Here is a 21579-nt window from a genome sequence, read left to right on the forward strand (position 1 = left end):
CTCATGAAGAAGTCAACTGTATTGAAATAATGACGAAGAGCTGAAACCCAGTTGGGCGGCAGATAAAGCCTGAGGCACCGTTTCTGGCCATGGGCACTGTGGACCACCGAACTAACCAGGGCTTGCCCTGGTAACTTTTGGGAACTGACACCATAAGCAAAACCAACACGTCCATGGCATGAACAATTTTTCACCAATGAAGCAACTCCAATTTATAGCTACAACTTACTGGGCACCGCAGTGCCAAACGCTAGGCTGTTTTCAGAAGGACCTCATTTAATCCACAGGACGGCCCTGAAACGGAGGTGGCAACTCCCTTTCCTACTGAGGAAACTCAGGCTGTTGGAGCATCTTTCCCAAGGGTGGGGCAGTGTATCAGGGAAGTGTTCGGCTGCAAATACAAATAGTTTGTTTTCCCCCACATAAAAAGAAGTCTGGCAGTAAGTAGCTACAGCCCTTTGTCTAGTTTTCCCACAGTGCCATCAAAATACCTCCTTTCTTTCCTCCATACCATCTCGAGTGCTAGCATTGGCCCGAAGTCTCCTTGAGTCTCACATTCCCTATGATGCCTTTTCAATTCTTATCCTAAAAGCTCAGCAGGCCAAATTTTGCCAAGCTCTACTTTTTGAGATATTTCAGAGGTCAGCGCATACAACTCACTGATTTCATAGATGGGGAAAGGAGAGATTTGCCCCTAGCAAACCATCAGAGCCAATTAGTTAAACCAGCCTGGATTCAGTGCCCTTTCCGTTACTAATTTAGTGGAGACTGCAAGTCGCCCACCAAAATCTGTCCTCCGGTTCTTTCTTGGCACATGGCTAGACTACATTTTTCAGCCTCCTTTGCAGGCAGGTGTGGCCACTGGACTCAGTTCTTGCCAACAGAAAGTGAGAAGTACCCGCACCCGCTGCAGGGTCCAGGCTGTAAGGCATCAGGTGTGCTTTCTCTGTGCTCTGCCCGCTTCCCACTGGCTGGAACCGGTGATGACCCAGCTTCAACCGTGCGGGTGATGACAATGCCCCCCAGAGATTGGAGAGGCAACACGATATAAGGAACCCGTGTCCCTGAATGACCGCTTGGAGCAAAGCCGCCCCACTGACCTGGACTGCTCACTTCAGAAATGTTAACTCCCCTCAGAGTTGCTATGTGAGAAACAAACTTGTTTTTTAAGCCACTGTATTGTTGAGTCTGTCACAGCAGCTTAGCTTTTTACCGTAATACAACCATGCCACTTCCTTTGTGTGTATTCAAAATAGCTTTACAAATGACCAGTTAACCATCTTTTAAGAAAATAGCCCTAACCTCCCAAGTATGTGATAATCAAATAATGAAATTTCTTCCTGTGGCTACAATCCCAAGATTTCTTCATCCTGGTTAAAGGCTATGTAACAATTGAAATGGATCTTTTATGGGCAGACCCACTTAGTTTTTAGGCTGTCATGCAATTAATTCAACCAATATTTGACTTTCTAGATGCTGGGGATATACAAACAGGTTCCTTTCTAAGTATGGAGTGTTGTTTTGTTTTTAATGTTGTGCTGTGTTATCCTCTTTATAGAATGTGAGACTGAAGCTAAGAATATAAATAATTACTGAGAGCTACAAAGGATCAAACCATGTACCTATCCATCAACTGTCTCTTGCTTAGCTCTACGAATCAAGCAAAATATTTTAAAGACTAAGAATCCAGCTCCCTTTTCAAAGTATTTCCTAACCGCTTAAAACAGAGCATTTTTTGCATTGTAATGTGTCCAAAGCCTATCAAGATTTTCATTTTATGTCAATAACGTATCAATTAAACCGGGGTGAAAAAGATTTTACTAACAGAGGTAGATGGACCTCACAGCTTGCTGAGTGTTGGAATTAATTACACAGCCACTGAGATAGCACCGCCACTTCTGGAGACTCTGGGTACCCGGACTTGTCTGCAGATTAGCTGAGGCCGGCTGGTACGAGACTGCGTTCCTCATCCTCACTCCAGGCTGAACGCATAGCCCAAAGCTGGTGTCCGTGCTCCTTCCCCACTCTCACATGAGATTTGCTGAGATTTAGTTGAGTAGAGGTCCGCTCTGGCTTTGCCACAACTTGCTCTGTGACTCATGGTTTGGGCCTTAGTCTCCCCATCTGCACGAGGGGATACGGCTCCTTCCGTCTCTACATTTATGACAATTACTGGAAGATCTGCTTTCCTTCACCACACTCAACGGCAGAGTCACCCGGAGGGCAGCAGCGGCAGAAGGAAACTTCGCCTCAGGGCAGGGCCTCAGACTGGGGCACCGAGCTGCCGTCCAGTGTCCTGCCTTCCCCAGGCTCTCTGCTGCTGGTGGAGGATTCCACCTTGCTGAATTTACAGTTTCTAAGAACAAGGGCTCTAGGCACAATTATAGTTCACTTCACTATGTAGGTGCTTCCTTCTTAGTATTAGGCACTTTGGTTTTTTCTTCCAAGAAATTCCTGATTTCCAATTGCCAAGAGCAACAATTTTCAAATGGTGTGCCACAAGAATTTTTGAAACATGCAATCCGACTATTTAGTCAGGGGCACTGCCCTCTTTTCCCTTAGACTGTCAAATAAAAAATGACAACAACCAACACAACAATAGCCATCTGGTGTGAATGAATCAAATTACACCTTTTTTTTGGGTCAGCTTGGCAAAAAATGTTTCTTTGGCGTGCCGCAGAATTTCAGTAATTAGTCCGTAAGTGCTGTGAGACGGAAAAGGCTGAAGATTGCCGCCGCAGAGAGAGCAATGAATTCAGCGGGAAGCTGCTGCTCCAGGTATTTCAGATGGAAGGATTAAAGGCTTTTTGAGGTAGGATTATTAAAACTCGTTTTTCCTGCTTGTCCACTGAAACTTTTTAAAAGCTTTAAAACACATTCAGCAACATGAGTGAAGAGCATTCCAGAAAGACGAAGGTTCCTGACTAAAAACTGCCTGCTTAATCCAGTGCTCAGCAGCCGGGGCTCTACAGTCTGCCGGCTTCGCCTCAGCGCCAGCACGGGCTAGTGTGTCCACTGCTTTGCTGAGCCCGCTTCCCTGTCGGTGAGCAGGAGCAGAAACAGCATCTCGCTCCCGTGGCTGTGTGAGAAGGTGTGCATATGAAGCACTGGTTCTGCTCAACTCAAGAGTGTAAGTTACATCTCCACTTCCAGTGGAAGATACAGCTTCCCTGAACTAATAAACTGATTGGGAAAATTATCCCATGTTTAAAAAATATTTTTTTAAATCTTCAGCCAAGGACATTTTTCACTGCTTTTAGAGAGAGAGGGACAGAAGACAGGAAAGAGAAATATTGACTGGTAGCTTTGTGTACACACTCGGACTGGAGACTGTATGCAGCCCAACCAGGGACTGAACCCGCAACCTGGGTATGCACCCTGACTAGGAATCAAACTCACAACCTTTCAAGTTATGAGGTGACGAGCCACACCAGCCAGGGCAAGGAAAATTATACCATGTTTAGTGTAAAAAACAACATGGGTGGATACAATGCTAATTTCTTGCTTGACCAGAGAAATATTTAATTGGAGATTCATATCAGTTAAAGGGGGGTGAGGCTCAGGGGCCCAAGACAACCCACAGACTGTGAGAAGAGGGAGAAGAGAAGCCACTGAAATCAGGTTGAAAAACCCTGCTCTCCAGGTCACACGGTACCACGCCTGCAGCCCTGGCCTCCACCTCCTGCCCCGGCATCACGCTGTGCCACCTCAGACACACGCCTCCCCCAACACACACAGACACTCCCATGTACCAAGGTGCGGCAGGCCCTCAAGTTACCTGCTCTCACAGAACGTGTCCTTTCTTTGCAGCCTTTATCACAGCTGTGATTCTGTGCTTAATCAGTGTGGACTTTTTGAACATTATTGTATCCCCAGAGTCTACCACAGCATATGGCACATAAACTCTGAAATATTTACTGGCTGAATGAATGGGTTGGCTATAGCTTAGAGTTCTTTAGGGGCCAGTTTCTGCCTAAACCCTGGCATCTGAATAAAGTCCAGTGTGTGAAGGTAAGCATACTGAGGGGCTCCAGGGCAGTGGTCAGGGCCGAAAACAGGAGACCTGACAGAGGTAGCAGGAGAAATCCAAGCATACCCAGGTATTGCTAATAGGTAAGGTGACAGATGAAGACAGTATGTACTATATGCTATCTTTTGGGTAAGAAAAAATAAAATTGTATGTATTTGTATTTGTTTGGTTTTGCTTAAACTCTCACCCTGGCCAGTGTGGCTCAGTTGGCTGGAGCATTGTTCCATAGCCAAAAGGCTGTGGATTCAATTCCCAGTCAGGGCACATATTTAAGTTGTGGGTTCAATCCCCAGTCCAGGAATGTGTGATCAGCAACCAACTGACGCTTTGCTCTTGCATTGATGTTTCTCCCTCTCACTTTCTCTCTAAAAGCAATGAAAAAATGTCCTTGGGCGAGGATAAAAATAATAATAAAAAATTTTAAACTCTTAAGATATGTAAGAAACTAGTAAGTGTTTACCTATGGGGGGAGAAGGAAGTGAGGTAGGGGTGGATTTCACAATTGTCTTTTTATATCATGTTGATTTCTGAACTATGTAAAAAAAATCTAGTTTAAAAAAACTTTTAAAAATGTTAGAAGAGCCTGGTTGGTATGGCTCAGTGGACTGAGCGCCAGCCTGCAAACTGAAAGGTCACAGGTTTGATTCCCAGTCAGCACATGCCTGAGTTGCAGGGCAGGTTCCCAGTAGGTAGGGGGCGCACAAGAGGCAACCAATCGATGTAGCTCTCGCACATCAAAGTTTCTCTCCTTCTCTTTTTCCCTCCTTTCCTCTCTGTGTAAAAATTACATAAATAAAATCTTTTTAAAAATGTTAGAAGAAAAAAACAGAGAGCGAGGCTCTGGAATTCAGTGTTGTTTAAAAGGTCCATCGAGCTCAACAGCTCTTTCACTTTACCCTCTCCCTATATGCACAGCTAACAATACATTTACCAAGAACTGCTGTTTAAGGTCCAGCAGAAATGCTCCTTCTTCCACAATCCCTTCCCTACCTCTCCAAAGAGAAATTCCACACAGCTCTCATGGCCTAGGTAATATTCTCTTACCTAGGTTGGTTATCTGTGTACATATATTTATAAGCTCCCTAAAAGCAAGAACCACATCTCATTTTATCTCTGCATTCCCTATTGCCTAGTTCAGGGCCTCTCATATATAGTAGACTCTGAACAAATAAAGTACTACTCGGGAGGGGAAGTTATTGCTTAATTGGTACAGAGTTTCTGTTTGGGGTGATGGAAATGTTTTGGAAATAGTGGTGATGGTTGCACAACATTGAGAATGTAATGAATATTGCTGAATTATAAACTTAAAAATGCTTAACTTTATAGCCCTGCTGGTGTGGCTCAGTTGGTTGGAGCGTCACCTGTAAACCTGGGTTCAAGTCACGGTCAGGGCACATGCCCAGGTTCAGTCCCCAGTTAGGACGAATGGCGTGTGTAGGAGGCAACCAATCGATGTTTCTCACTCACAGCAATGCTTCTCTCCTCTCCCCCTCCCTCCCTTCCCTTCACTCTAGATTCAGAGGGCACGTCCTCCAGTGAGGATAAAAAAAATGCCTAACTTTATGTTATATGCATACATACATACGCTTAACATTGTTGGCAGCTCAGGTCACTCCAGAAAGAGGCCTTCAACTGGAGCTAACATAAATGTCTAATAAAGACCTTCTCCACATGTCTCTCAATAAACATTTGCTAAAAAAACAAATAGCATGATCATATACAGAATGTCAAATTGGAGAAAAAGCTATCTGTTGATAACAAAGCACACTGTGTATAAACTGGATGTGACATATACATCTTTTTAAGGACTAAAGCGGCTCCTACAAACTTTTTCTTTATTTAACTTTCATCAAAAATATACATTCCTAACTCAACAGGAAGACAGCAGTGATAGTAACTACCACACGTGAGGACCTCAGCAAGTGTCACAGTCTCTGGTTTTTCAAGTCCCATGTCCCAGCCGCCTTGGACTGATTCTCTCCTCTGAATTCCAAGAACTGGTTTGGTTCACTGAACCATCTCACTAGGGCCAGTCCTTTCCTGCCGTTCACTCAAATACAGAACTGATTTGTGAGTCTCACAAATCAGTTCAGTCATCTTTAAAGTGTCTGCAAATTAGGTATTTTTAGCCAAAGTCAGGGATATAAAACTTCTTTTTTAAAGGATATAGTAGATCCCGGTACTCATCACCAAATAGACCTTCAAGTGTAAAAAAGTGCTATCTGTGCCTCTTTTAAAAATAAAAACCTTTAAGGTTAACAGAAAAAAAACCCCTTCCTGAATGTATGACTGCCAGACACATGGGCCACAGCAGGAGCTGACAAGACCTGCTATTTCCACGACAGAGAACATTATACTTTAAAACCACACCACTGAATGACAGGGCACTCCTCTGTCCAGCCTGGGACACAGACACAAGCCTCCCTCCTGAACCGGACCCCTGCCACCTTTGCAAAGATCCCGGATATGTCTCTTAAACACTGGGTCTCAGCTCTTCCCCATTCTGCCCTGGGGACCCCTTCTCTTTAAGCTCTTTGTCACAGTCTGGGGAAATACTCTGACTTTCTACGGTGGTGACGGCATCTGAATCCAATCTTCTTCTCTTCTTCAGTTGGTGCAAGTGGGATTTTGATTTTATATGTGCTAAAAGAAAACAACAAAAAAATTCATTAGGATTTTCTAGAATTAATCCTAGAAGATATAAAATTAATGGCACAACCCTTCTCTTTAACAGTGACAGGATCAGCATATGTATTGGTACAGCTGCTCAGCAATTTTAAAGGGAGAGTAAGTTTCATGGCCAGCTAGCTAGCAAACTACAGTGAGCTACCATGTATCAAATGCACCCCTGCTAGGTTGCCTTATACCCCTAATCCTCCCAATAATCCTGCAGACAGTACTATTCCGCTCATTTTATACAGGAGGGAACTGAAGTCCACAGAGGTCTTACGTTTTGTCCAAGACCACACAGCAGGTGAGTTCCTCAGCTTACTTATAGCTCCAAAATGAGGCACAACTTTCCAGAATCGAGACTCTTGACTCAATCTTTCAGTATGGGGCCTCCTGTTATAGATCAACCTCAACTTACACAACTAAAAATGCACAAACCCAAATTCCCGTCTGCACTGCAGGACAGCTGCCCTGCCCCGCCGCAGGCCTGCAGCCCCCAGAGATGCCCTGCCCACTGCTGCCCTGCTCACACAGGCTGTCCCTCCCGGTCTGACCTCCCTCTGCCTGGGTCAGATAAGCCATTTCAAAGACTAACGCACAAAGCTCACATTATCCAAGCACACAATGCTCCAGGCAGATAACCAGAAACATTCTTTTCTGACTATCCCTTCTGAGGGTCCACAGAAGCAGTGAAGCTACTGTTCCTGGTATCGATTTCTGACCTTACTCCACAGTTCCCACCCTCTGACCAGCTCACACGGCGCCTTTCACTAGCCCATTCTTTTTCAATGAAATTTTATTTGGGAACACCTACAAATTCAGACAGCTAGATTAAATTCTATTTTCTATGTATTTAACTCTTCATTTTTAAGAGTTTAGAAGCAAAAACAAGTAAGGAAGAAGTTAGAAGTCAAAGAAAGATTTACTTGGGGAAGAGTCAGCTTTGTTCTCTAGCTAGAGCCTAAGGCAAAAAAAAGGGGGGGGATGCTCTGGACCGCCTCTCCATGGCAGCAGAAGACAGGCGCAAGGACCTGACAGATGGCACTATAGAAGGGCTCACACAGGCTACGCTCACAAAGGCTCACAAATGTTGCTTCTCTAACGCTACCCCTGAAGGACACTGGACAAATCAAACCACTAGGTTTCCTTTAGAAAAAACAATCAGACACTTTCTCTCTCTTCCCCTTTCATCATTATAAACCAGCGACAATCGAGGCTTCTTCTGCTGCTTGGGCAATCACAGCCGTCCCCAGTCTCTGACAATGGAGTTCATTTTGCCAGAGTTACCAGTTAATAGTAATCATTCTACTGGTTGGTATGGGGAGAAAAATGTACTTCTAAGAGAATCCCATGCAAAGCAGAACTCTGAACAGAAGGATCCCAGCCACTAAGTAGCCTGACTGTACAGAAAAGGAGTGAGCCTTAAACAAGTTTCTAAATGCCATGTAAATTCAAGGCATGGAGGCTAGGGCCCTCTGGCCTCTGACTGGACGATGGCAGAAATCCAGCAGGAGTACGGCGTGACTCCGTGGCAGAGGCAGACCCAGGCTCTAAAACAGACAGAGCCTTCCTCATGCAGAGCTGACCTTTGGCTAGTCTGAAGTACCTTATGAAGAAGACACTATCAGTAACCACCTTCTTTATACATGACTGACAGCCTTGCTGTCACACTTTGCTAGGCTGAACATAGTTTCCCTTAACACTCTTCATCAATCTTAGCAACCACTACCAGTTCAATACGTGACCTTAAAAATTACCAGAGACACCACTTCTGAAGAAGGTACTCAGGTAGAGTAACTTCCTGCTCCCTCCCAGCTGTTTCTGCTTCTTTGGTTCCTTGGGTAAGTTGCCTGGTTTCCCTTACAATCCCACCTCACCCCACTGAGGTCTAACCCTGAAAGGCCAAGAACTCCTTCCTGTAAGGCAGAATCAGAAAAGGCCAAGGGGCTCTGGAAAGTTAACTACAGACCCTGCAGTATAAAATATCTACTCTAGCTGAAGCTACAGGGCACATGATCTTCCTTTGAAATTCAGAATACAGAGATAACTGTCCAGTTCGGAAAGGCATCCATGAAATTTGAGCACAGGCTCTCCGAGGAATCTGGCCCTCCCTCTACAAATAAGCAGACTCTGGCATTCGACCTTGCAAAGACCTTAAATTTCATGAAGTCAGTGTGACCCACCCTTACAGATTGCTCTATGCCCTTCCCCAGGCTCTACCTGCCCATTCACGGTCCCCAATGATGATTCGGTCACAGAGGTCACACATGTGGTAACTCCTCTTGTTCTCGGTTTCATCGTGTGGCATCCTGACTGGAGCAGCAGCAGGCTTACGGCCCTGAAAGAACAATGGGGGGTTGGGGGACAGGCATTCAATTCAAAGAGACTTGGATACTATTCTGTTGTTAAGAGTAGTGGTCCCAAGATTCCTTTTTCTCATCCCAGAGAGCAGGAGGGCTGTGAATAGGTTTTAGCAACAACCTTTCTGAACGTGAAAGTAGAAACGCAGCCTTCGGGAATCTGAAAGCAGCCAGCCGTTCTGCTCTATTCCATGGAAAAGACTGCTTGGTTCCCGACATAGCAACAAAGGTGTGAGCTAAGGAAAGCTGTCTGAAAACCAGACAATAGACAGTACCATGATTAATAATCACCTGGATGAAACTCCGCACAATTTCGAGAGCAGGTTCAAGAACAGACTCCTCCCACTTCGAGACATCAGATACTTCTAAGCCATATACTGGAGGGACACTGGGACCAGGTCCTAAAGATGACGAAGAAAAGTCGTGAGAGGTCAGCCCCAAAACCTACTCTACTCTGCTTCCAGGACTTCAAAACCCACAAAGGAAACATGGGGGCCAAAGGAATTAATATTCTGACCATGACATTCATTCTAACTAGAAACATGAACCTAAGAGCTACATACAATCCAAGAAAGACCTAGAAGGCTGCCTTGTCTGCAGCCAACAAGTCTAGCTATATAATCCAAAGTCTCAAGTGTAGGATCTTCCAAATCAGTCAGGAAAACAATATAGAGTAACAGCTCTGGTGACCACTGTGTGGACTACAATATAAAAATAGCGCATTACAGGAGGAAATAAACTAAAGCTTGAAGTACTTCTGAATGGATGGAAGACTGGTGGAGCCAAGAGTACAGCCACAGGCATTTCATCCATCTGAGCCAACCATGTTTAGTCCCCACTGGTAGCTTCTCCAGTCTGTGGACACACTAAATTGCCTTCCACAGCTAGGTTAAGCCAGTTGCCTAAAGGCAAAGAGCATTGCTCCATGGACAAAAACATCAAAGTCCTCAAGATGCCAACGGCTGGCAGGTGCTAGCCTTTTGATTGTGCCAACCACAAACAAGATTCTTCTTAAAGTGGACTGGGCTGCACCTGCCGCCACACGGAAAGGTGAGACTGGGAGGGTGCAGGCAGCATCCACAGCACACCTGGCCTTGGCTAAGCTCTGCACCTGTTTCCAGGCCACTCTATATTTTCCTTTCCCCTCTAAGTCCTTTGTTGGGCTTCTGTGCCCTGTCTAAGCACCTTTCAACAAGTTCTCGGCTCCCAGCTGCTACTCCTGGCTTAAGGCCAAGGCCAAGCCCGGGTGGGGAAGTCCCTCTGGCTTCTTGCCAGAACCATATCCCAGCAGACCAGCCCTGGCCAATCACACACAGCTCCTGATTTATAGGGCAGCTGTGCCTTTCACACTAGCACCAGGACTGTGCCGGCGCACGCCTGAATGAGGAATGGGCATATGATGCACTGTGCCATCAACCCCTCCTGACTCGGGGATGGGGGAGTTACTGCAGCTCTACCACAGGAGGAAGTTCCAAATTATTACAAAAAACATCTTTTGTTACAGACTAATTATAGCCCTGGGGAGAAGCTGCATTAGAAATTCGTAGTAGTGAACTTCAATTTCAGCTGACTTAGACTTCTTCTAACACAGGAGGGCATGCAGAGAAAGCAGGAAAAGGAGAAGTGTAAGAGCCTCTGGCACCAGAACGACCATGGAGAGCTCTGTCGGAGGGAGAGCCAGGGGACAGAACTTCAGCAACCTGGCGGTCAAGAACCTGAATCAAGGTGTTGGTGTTCAGAGGCAGGGGTGGAGGACCTCCGCCAGCCTAACTGAAAGCAGAAGTAAAAGCTAAACAGGGGATGATTCAGAAGCATACTGAAGTACCCACAAGACAAAACTGGGGTTTCACTTATAGTTACTTAATCTTTTTTTTTTTACTTAATATATTTTATTGATTGATTGAATTTACAGAGAGAGGAGAAGAGAGGTAGAGAAACATTGTTTGTTGTTCCACTTTTTTATGCATTCTTTGGTTGATTCTTGTATGTGCCCTGACCGGGGACTGAACCTGCAACCTTGGAGTACTGGGACAATGTTCCAACCAACTAAGCTACCTGGCCAGGGCCATCCTTGCTTAATCTCTTATTAGCACACGATTTCTTACCCAAGGCCAATACTAATGCTGTCTAGTGAACGTTACAGCTGGGAGAAACACGAATGGAGGAAAGCAGAGTATGGGCTCCATCGTCAGGCCCTGTGTATATTAGCTGGGGGATTTTGGGCAAGCTATTCAACCTGTCTTAAGCCTCCATTTCCTTATCTGAAAAAAGAAAAGAATAACACCCACCACGAAGGCTCAATAATTTATGGGTAGCACCAAATTTAGTACTGAGATCAAATGAGATTTTCCTTTCCTTTTCCTTAAAAGTGCTATTCAACTAAAATTAAAGTTGAAGAAGCTTGAAGAACCACATATCTGAATACAAGGGTGCTACTGGTTAAGGTTTTGTTTGATTGCTCTGTTAAATGAGAAGCTAAATCAACCCTGCGCACCAACTCTAAGAAGATGTTGCTACTTTGCTCTTACGTGTTTGCAGCCAGCATGCATGTATTCAAGGCATAAGGCAGACTCTTCACTGGCAAGATTTGTTTTCCGAGACATCACAAGGAAAGAAGGACCCCCGGACAATCATTTATGCTGCAGACACCCATCCAGGTCAGGTTTCCAATCTTAAAACAGGTCCAGAAACTAAAGTTCATCATCTGGGTAAGGTAAGGACATCTATATTCTGTTGAAAACAGACCCAAGGGATAAGTAAAAACATGAGACTTACTGCTCAAAAAACGGTTTTTAACCCATCGGTTTTGCTTCCGGGCATATCTCTTAGTCACTTGTTTCAGAGCCTCAATACCTGAAAGTTAAAGCAGATGTGAGAACTTCCAAGTACTTTTCACCGTGCCAAAAGGCAGGCCCACCCAGCCCAGGGGAAGAGAAATTAGCCACAGCGGCACACTGGTGGACCCTTGCTAGACACAAATCTCAATTCTGAGCTGCAGGCCATTTGGGACTCTTCTAGTCTCAGCTCGTTCTCAGACCATACCATCCGGGAACTCTGTCACCCAGGGATGTCCAAGGCTAGGTTAGATGGAGAAATCCACACCTTTCTTTAGGAGCTGGTTACTAGTCTCTGGTGTGCATTTTCCCTCAGTGATCAGGTACTCGTGAAATTCCTTGAAGCCAATTGATTGGAAGATACCATGTTGATAGTCCTGGCTGGGAACAGGAGAGCATCAGCTGATGAGCCATTGCATCTGAGAGCTAGCAGGGGCCTTGGAGATGATCTAGCCGAGCCATTTCATCCCTTGGATGAGGAAATTGAGATCCTTAGCAATTATTGCCTCTCTGAACTTCCTCCACCACCCCCCCACCTGCTGCCAGGTTACTACCCTTGAAAATTAACTCCTGGAAATGCTTGACAGATTAGAAAATTGCAACTTGGTAACAAGTACACCAAACCTCCTTCAAACAAGCCTTGCTCATAATGCCAAGAACGCAGGCTAACAAACAAGATCAAAAACCAGTATTATGTTTATGGTCTTTTGACCATAAGCAAAGGATAGAGAGTAGGTTAATTAGGTCAAATCCTCACCTATTTTCTGCAACTTTCTCCTGATTATAGCGTCTGTGAAAACCTCTTAGTTCATCCAAGAGCCCAGCAGCAAGCATGTCATCCACTCTTTTATCCAAGCGCTTATCTAGAACTTGAATCAAATTAGCCCATTAAATTAGCCTGCTATACACTTACAATATGAATGGTCAAGCTGCACAAAAAAGAGAACTTGTTCAAATGGAAGGGTTCAGAGTCCAAAGACTATATAATAATACATATTATATCCAGTCACATTTAAGACACTATAGCTCCAATAAAAACAGCCAGAAAGAGCCCCGGTTGGTGTGGCTCAGTGGATTGAGCACCAGCCTGTAGATTGAAAAGCTGCCAGTTTGATTCTCAGTCAGGACACATGCCTGGCTTGTGGGCCAGGTCCCCAGTTGGGGATATGGGAGAGGCAACCGATCCGTGTTTCTGCTGAACACTGATGTTTCTCTCCCTTTCCTTCTCCCTCCCTCCCTCTCTAAAAGTAAATAAAATATTTAAAAATAAACAAATAAAACCAGCCAGAATAAAACACACATCTCATAAAGAGAAAGCATGCAACTGTAGCTTTTAGGGAAAACAAATATTTTATTCTCGTGTGGAATGTACATGCATTGTTTACTTTAGAGGCAGCTGAGAACACCCTGGTTTATCCATCATATTTATTACTCTTTAACTTTGTGTTGCTTCACATTTAAGAACTCTGAGATGACACCTTGGATGGGAACAAGGAACTGTAGTCCAAAGCCATCCTAGATACATCCTGAACTACTGCGCCACAGGAGCAAAGAGTGAGAGGTCATAATCACTCAGATGTGGAGGTCAAACACAGCCTTCTTATGATCAGATACCACAATTTTATGCTGGACTATAGGACATGTTTTAATTTATAAAAATTTCATTATTAAAACATTACCTTCTCTTATACACTTATAACCAAAATTAATTTAACAACAAAATATTTTCAGTCATGCTCTTCTACATCTCTGCCACTGCTGTTTCCTGGCCTGCAATGGCACTAGCCTTTGCTCCTAGCTTCCTAAGAGCTTTCCGTTTACTGAGCACTCCAGACGTGTGAGGCACATGCTGAGCATTTTGTGTATATTATTAACTCAACTGATTCTCAGTGAAGCTGCAAGATATGTACTGACGTATCTCCATTGTACAGGAAAAAAAAAAAGGAGCACGAGAAGGCAAACTAACTTGCCTTAAAACTCACATAGCTAGATGATGGAGCAGGAATTTGAAGCCCAGACGGTCTGCCTCAGAGTCCATGCTCTTAATAACTACACTATACTGCCTATTCTCACAATAATCTCCTCATCGTTCCAGACCTGACTCACAGGTTACCTTTACAGATTGGCCCTGACTCCCCCGGCAGGCAGCGCTCATCATCCCTTCTCTGTGACTCCACAAAACTTCCAGCCCAACGCTTATCACAATGTAGCATCTCTCTCATTATTTGTTGCTCCACAAGACTGACAGCTTCTTAAGATCAGGCACTGTCTCACACTCATCTCTGAAATCCAAGTTCCCAGCAGAATCCTTGATACTTCAACCCCTTCCACGGGAGTCTTCCTTCTCTTTAGCTTTCTCCCTTGGATCTTCCCTGGACGGCAATCTCTTTCCCATCCCACCCCATCTTACCCTTGGTGTCTCATCCTAGTGCGAGGGCTGCCCTTACTCCCTTTCCAGATAGGCACTTAGGGGAATGGCACTGTGCCTTACTAAGTCAACAAATGATGGTAATGAAAGTAAAATTCGATTTATCTCTAATGGACTCAAGGGCATCAAAAGGCTTTTACCTGTCTGGTCAGCATGAAGCCAGAGGATGCAGGAGTTAGGGAACCTGAGAGGGCCTCCAAGGGGACCACCACCTTCTTCTGCACGTTGACGACAAAGAAATTCACTATGAGAGATTCCCGTTTCTTCAAACACTTGCAAGCTCCTAAGTCATTCAGGTGGAAGGGTAAAAGTCATAGAAACTATTAGGAAATATTAATTCCCAAGGAATGGCTATTTATTATAAAATGTCTCCTTCTCATTTGCACAGTATAAGCCCCTGAAGACATTCTATAGCCACTCAGGGAGGGGTCCTAAAGAAAACTGTAGGTAAATTAAGAAATACTACTATTCCTCTAAACACACATCAATTTTCCTGAAATCAGTTAAACAGGTTCAGAAACAAAAGCTTTCTTCTACACACACAGAATGGGACTTACTTTCAGGTACGCAATAAAAAGACCTTGTTTGGGACACTTTGTTACGAGCCAACAAGTCTAGTCTCGCTGGAATGCCTTTCTCACAGTAGAAAAGTATGTTGTATAGCCAGCTCAACAACTTTCTTTTTATATATGTCTAAAATTGTGACTAATTCAGTATTCTACTAGCACAAAGATCAATGGGAAAAGAACTCACATACTTACTCTTAAGCTACCATCCACTCTGTCAGTATCTGTTATGTTATGCACCACTAGGTAATTTAACTCCCAAATCTATACTCTACCACTCTGAGTGATTGCAACTTATCAGCTTGAAAGTGATCTTTCTCTTCCTGACCCAATTCTACTTCCTGAAACCCTAACACAGGAGCAGAGACCCCTTGTCATTCTGTATCACTGGTCATTCGAAGAGGACCTATGAGGAAAACATGTACGGTGATACAGGTATCTCACTTATGGAGATAAGCGTACAGGCGCAAACTAAAACAAAGGTGAGAAAGGTCCTCCAATCCTCTCTAAAAGAGAGACTCCAGAGCTCTTGCTTAGAATCAACTGACTTGTGAAGACACAATTCTCACCTCATTACTAGTTCAGAAGTAGAAAATGAGGAGTGGTGATAAGAAAGAACTGCTTTATAAAAGGGAAGAATAAAGACCAAGGTCCAGAATCATATCGTAATACAATATAAAAATGAATGTTCATCATAATGTTCCTAAGTTTTTAAAAGTTTTTTGAAAGATTTCTATTAAAATATTTTTTTAAATGTTTGGATACTAGGAAGTATAAACTTCTTTATCTAGAATATGCACTATCAGCAAAATAAAACAAAAAATAAACTATGCATTATCACCAAGGTGATATTGCCCTCACGGTGGCAAGAAAACAAACCACCTTAGCTATTACAAGGCGTATGGCCCTCCAAAGGGCAACCATATCCCCAAAAACCTTATTCTTCAGTATTAAAAATTTCACTGGAGTGGAGGGAGGAGCACAATTACGAAAAAAAAAAAAAAAGTTCTAGAACAGCTTCTGGGTGGGGTGGGGGCAATAGTGAAAAGAGAATTTAGTAACTAATCTAGAATATACTTATTTAAATGGAAAACTTCAAATCGCTATCAATACCAAATGTTGCTATAATACTTAATCTGTAAAACCACCCGCATTCTAAGTATTCAGATCCTCTATTCTGACAGATATGGTATTACCCCCAACACCGAAAAATACATCTAACACACCAGACTGCAATTACAAAACAAAGAAAACATGACCTTTGAGTTCATTCACCACCTTTCTTCTCTTCAAGAAAAATCTCCATGTGTAAAGGTGAGCTGATCTATGAGACAGTTTATAAAATCCACCTCCCACTGGGAAAGCTAGTAGGATCGAAATCAGCACTGCACAATCAATTACGAAACCCAAATCACAATGTAAACGAACTGCATGCCAGAAAAATTTATATAAAAACTGTTATACAAGCAAAGATCAAGTAGAAAATGAAGCAAATTACACAGGCCCCAGGGAGAAACTATACTGTGTTTTGCATTTTAAATGTAACAACAAAGGGTACAACTATTTATTGATGTAGCTGGACTGTGGCAGTAACTCAGGGCCTCCTAACCTGAAGTCTAACACATCAACCTCCACTAACTACTATTACCAAACCTCTCTCACCACCCAGGCACACTGACTGACGGCCCTCTAACTCCACGGGAACCCCAGGTCAGCAGGCCCAGGCTTTCTTACCTGGCTACTTTGCGCTTGTCATGTGGGTGTAGCTTGGCAGCCATTTCTGGGTCCACCTGGCTCAGGCGTTTGTGGAGTGCATGGCCATCCTCCTTTTCAAGCTCCACTTTCCGGTCAATCACTTTCTCCGTGTCCGTCTCCTGAGGCTATTAAATGAAGGTTTAGAAATAAATTTATTCAACAATTCAACAAGCATCGAGATAGTATGTGTGCCAGGCACTTAAGGCTAAGTGTCAGGAATACAGACTAGAGATGAATCGGAACGGCTTGCCATGTAATGACAGATCACAAAGGGAAAGTTCCAATACACCATGGTAGTGATGTGAGGAAACACAAAGGAGAACTTACTGCTTGGAGAAATACTCAGGTACCCTACTACCTGGTCAGAAGTACAAACAGGTACCAGGGCTAACATATCTGTATTAACACATCCAGGAATCTAGTGTTCTCAGCAATTGTGACCAAAGACTGGATCAAAATGGCTAGCACATTCTAGTTTGCAAAACCCCATCCTATGCAATGGCATGTCTGTAAGCATGGTTAGTATCGGACATCTCTCTGACATATATAAGGGGGACCCCCCAAAAATGGAAGTATCTTCTGGAGGGCAGGCCTCTTACAGTACAGGTTTCCCCTGCTAGATGAGTGTTCTAGGAACCCATCTGTATCAGTGCACCAGTTAGCGTTGTTGTGAGAGGCTGTACTTGGCTTTGATAAATTTTTTTTGAAGACTTTCAGTTCATTTGCCCATTTCATGATTGGTGATTGAGAAGCGCACCTGCCCACACCACACTGAGTGTTTAGCAGTTTTTGACCAAACCCGCATGACCCTATGCCCTACCCTCCCTGTTCATCCAATCTTGCCCAGATCGACTTCTTTTTTTGATTCCCTGGATGAAAAAAGTCAACAAAAGGAAACGTTTTGCTGTTGTGGAAGAAGTGAAACAAAAAATGGCAGAAGCAGTAAAAGGCACCAAGATCGACAAGTTCAAAAATTGTTTCAAGCAGTGAAAAAAAAATCTCAGTATGTGTATTGAATCAAATGGAGAGTACTTTGGAGGTAATTGAAATTTAAACGTGTGCCCTGGCTGGTGTAGCTCAGTGGATTGAAGATGGGCCTGCGAACCAAAGTGTCACTGGTTCAATTCCCAGTCAGGGCACATGCCTGGGTTGCAGGCCGGGTCCCCAGTAGTGGGGCGCGAGAGGCAACCACACATTGATGTTTCATTCCCTCTCTTTCTCCTTTCCTACCCATCTTTCTAAAAATAAAGTCTTTAAAAAAAAAGAAATTTAAACATGTAAGAATACAGAATTTTTAATAAACAAATTCCTGTGTTTTTTGGGAGCCACCCCTTGTAGAATGTTACAGCCAGGATATGCTGAATCAGACTAGTGTACTGCTAACTTGGATGGAGATGCTAATTAATCCACAGAGGAACATTTTTCCCACACACAGCCCCTGCCTTCAGGCCTGCCTGGAGGAGCACACTTCACATATGGAGGTGGCATTTGCTTCAGAATATTAAGTAGGAAAATTACAGTTGCTGAGTATATAGGGAAGAGTCAACCTTTTTCCCACTGAAATTAGCTGGCAAGAAAAAGAGAACCCATTTCCTCAGTGAGTTACATGTGAACTCAACATACCTTAGTGCTGATAAGAACTTTCCAGAGCAGTGACTCAATGTAATAATTGGTTCCTCCCACGACAATAGGAATTTTGTCTCGGGCAAATATATCTTCAATGTGAATATTAAGAAAGATATCACAATATTTAAGATCAGAAGAGAATCCTGACTTATTCAGAAAGGAAGCTATAAGCAAGAAACTACATTCACTTGTCTGAAGAACAGAGGAAAAAGGGTAGAAACCAAGATGAACTGATACTAGTGGTTTTCACTGTTTCCCATGAGTTCTCAGAATCATTTCTATCAATTCCAGAGGGACTTGCATAAACCAGAGACAGATAAATGATTGCCGTTATTTCCAGTTCTAGAACTTTCTATTCCTAGGCCTTGATGCTAAAATTCAATGTTTGCTTGGTATCCCAAATCAGCTTAATAAGCACAAACCCAAGGAACTCTTCAAAGAATCAAGTATCAGCTGCTCAGGAAGCCACCAAGGTTATGTTCATTGTCTGACTTTGCTTTCTAAGGCAAAACACAAGCTAGGTCTCTAAGCCGTGGTTCTTAAGACTCAGTCTTCACCATTATGTGGTAGTAGTGCACATTTCAGCCACTTGAGACTCCACTAGATAAACTGAGAAGCATTGGTTCCAAAGACAAATAGATTTCAATTACCAGCTCCAATTCTTGGGCATGTTATTCAACCTGTCTGAGCTTCAGTTTTCTCACCTGTAAATCCTCACGAGTTCTTACGAGCATTAAATGTGACAATGCAAATAAATCCCAACCACAACGCCAGAAATATTTTTTCAATTGAGTAAGCATTCAATTTACAATTTTCTTTAGTCCCTCTTGTTTTTGTATCTCTGCTACTTTGAATTCTTCTCTTGAGAACTCTTTGAACAAATAATTATCTGCTTTAAGAAGGGCTTTGCTTCTGAGGATAACTGATAAAAAGAGACTTGCAACCTTACAAAGACTCATTTACATACTTCTTCCCCTTGCTGGCCAGTCTGTGGACACCAACATAGATGACCTTCTTTCTATCAGAAGCACACTAACCTCAAAGAAGCTGGAGTGGAGTAGGAAAATGTTAGCAATCGAGGATCACATAGAAGAAAGATGATGGTTTTGGGTGTGTGTGTGTGTGTGTTTAAGAGAAACAAAGTCCTGGCCAGGCAGCTCAGCTGGTTAGTGCGCCGTCCACATGTGAAAGTCACAGGTTTGATCCCCGGTCAGGATGCAAACAAGCAGCACAGTGAGTGCACAAACAAGTGGAAATACAAACTGATGTTTCTCTTTCTCTCCCCCTTCTTCTCTCCCCCTCATCCTCTCTTTAAAATCAGTAAATAAAAAAATAAAAGAGAAACAAATTCTCTATTTCCCTCAAGTGCAGGAAGTACACAATTACATAGCAGTTGTAATAAAATTTCAAATGTATAATTAAAGGGAAAGAGAACAAAAATAATAAAAACGCAAGGTTAAAAATGGTGGGGTACCAGAAGTGAGGGAAGAGTGACAAAGAGGGAAATGGGTAGGACATATTGAGGATAAAGTTTAACTTATCTGCACAAACAATGAAACAACTGTGATCCTGGGCAAAACCTTTCTCCTCTCTGGCCTTCAGTATCTAGTACCTCTATCTGTCTAATCAAGAAGACTGATTATCTTAAGGTAGTTTCAGTTTTGCCATTCTAATCGCAAATTCTTCCCTAAATTCATTAAATCACCAATCCTATAAGTGATCAGATTAAATCATCCCCTATTGTTGCTGCCCTCTGAAAATTTTAATTAGCTCTCCATTTTCTATAAATTCTTTCTGAACTGAATTGTCCTATAGCAACACTGTATTGTGATATTATTTTATTTTGCAAAGGGCTTTCATATACATTATCTCATCTAACACAACTGCCTTGTAAAGCAGGTCAGGCAAGAATTATTATCCACATTTAAATCTCTGCTCATTTGATAGGCAAAAAAATATTATCTCATTATTTTGATTTGCATGGCCCTGATTCACAACAGCAAGGATATGTCATGTTTATCACCATTTATATTTCTTCCTTTGTGAATTACTACTCGTTACCTTTAGTTTTTTTATTGATTCGTAAGTTCTTTATATATTAAGTATATTAACAATTTGCCTTTCCTATATTACAAATATTTTCCCTGTGGTTTGCAGTCTGTTTTAAATTTTGTTTATAGTGGGCTGCTTTCTATTTTAATTTAAAATATATGTACATATACATATACACATATACAATAACATGTGTAAATTATGAAGCCCAGTAATAAAACAAATACTCATGAACCCAATGTAAGGAAAGGATTATTATTAATCCCTTTCAAGTTCCTGTGTTCCTTCTCATCTCAACCCCCAACATGCCCTCTCTCTGAGGGAACAATTATCTTGTGTTATTTTGGGTGTTTTTCATCCATCATTCCCTTGCTTTTCTTTACATTATTACTTAATGTGTCTACATCCCTAAAGAATATATGCATATATAGAATATATAATCACTATATAACAGTATATTATTTAGTTGTGCTTGTTTTAATCTTTATAATAAATGGTATGAACATGTATTTATCCTTCTATAAATTCCTGATTTTGTTGTTTCTGAGATTCTTCCACATTGATTGATGCATATAGCTGTAATTTATCATTTTTACTGTTGAAAAAGTAAACTGATATGAACACAGCAAATTTTATATGTTCTTTAGTAAACAGGAATTTCAGTGTTTATGTCTTTGCTGCAAAGAGGAATGCTGTTATAGAATGAGATCCACCACCTATCTCTTGATATAGTTGTGGCAAGGTTTCTCTAAGCTAGATTCCTAGAAGTTCTGGTTGATGTACAAATAATAAAATCTTAATATTCAATTCTAGCTTTTTTCTTTTAAAAAAATTACCGTTGTCCTGGCTGGTGTGGCTCAGCGGATCAAGCACTGGCCTGCAAACCTAAAGGTCACTGGTTCGATCCTGATCCTGTCAGGGCATGTGCCTGGGTTGCAGGCCAGGTCCCTAGCTGGGGGTGTTCTCAAGGCAGCCACACATTGATGTTTTTCTCCCTCCTTTCCCCCTCTCTAAAAAATAAATAAATAAAATCTTTTAAAAAATTAGTTATGCACATAGATGGTGGTAATGGATACACAACAATGTGAATTTTTTGTTTAAAGAGGAAGTTTACTTAGAAAGTTACAGAGGTAGCAGAAGTGAGCCAGCTGGGCTGCGTAGGTAGGCTCAGGAAACAAGTTACAGAAGCAAAAGAGCTCTTGAGCTTCAGAGAGGGAAAGGCAAAGGGAATGTGCACCTGGGGAGAAGCAGAGGGTGA

General features: G+C 42.7%; 1 protein-coding gene across 6 annotated transcripts in view; it reads right to left on the reverse strand.

Moving 5' to 3' along the window:
* Nucleotides 1-5847: 5847 nt before the first annotated feature.
* Nucleotides 5848-21579, reverse strand: part of TRIT1 (tRNA isopentenyltransferase 1) — a 37356-nt gene continuing 21624 nt past the window's right edge. For 2 of the 6 annotated variants that reach the window (XM_028512464.2, XM_036025826.1), the window contains exons 3-11: nucleotides 18267-18365; nucleotides 16623-16768; nucleotides 14463-14605; nucleotides 12652-12763; nucleotides 12163-12275; nucleotides 11836-11913; nucleotides 9352-9461; nucleotides 8921-9038; nucleotides 5848-6673 (exon numbers count right to left, since the gene is read on the reverse strand). In XM_028512464.2, the coding sequence (XP_028368265.1) occupies nucleotides 6504-6673; nucleotides 8921-9038; nucleotides 9352-9461; nucleotides 11836-11913; nucleotides 12163-12275; nucleotides 12652-12763; nucleotides 14463-14605; nucleotides 16623-16768; nucleotides 18267-18365 (1089 nt within the window). In that variant the 3' untranslated portion in view covers nucleotides 5848-6503. Of the gene's footprint in view, nucleotides 6674-8883; nucleotides 9039-9351; nucleotides 9462-11835; nucleotides 11914-12162; nucleotides 12276-12651; nucleotides 12764-14462; nucleotides 14606-16622; nucleotides 16769-18266; nucleotides 18366-21579 lie in introns of those variants that run through there. The other 4 variants (XM_036025823.1, XM_036025825.1, XM_036025824.1 and 1 more) reach the window with 4 other exon arrangements.

Source organism: Phyllostomus discolor, chromosome 5, assembly GCF_004126475.2.
Source record: "Phyllostomus discolor isolate MPI-MPIP mPhyDis1 chromosome 5, mPhyDis1.pri.v3, whole genome shotgun sequence".
NCBI lineage: Eukaryota > Metazoa > Chordata > Mammalia > Chiroptera > Phyllostomidae > Phyllostomus > Phyllostomus discolor.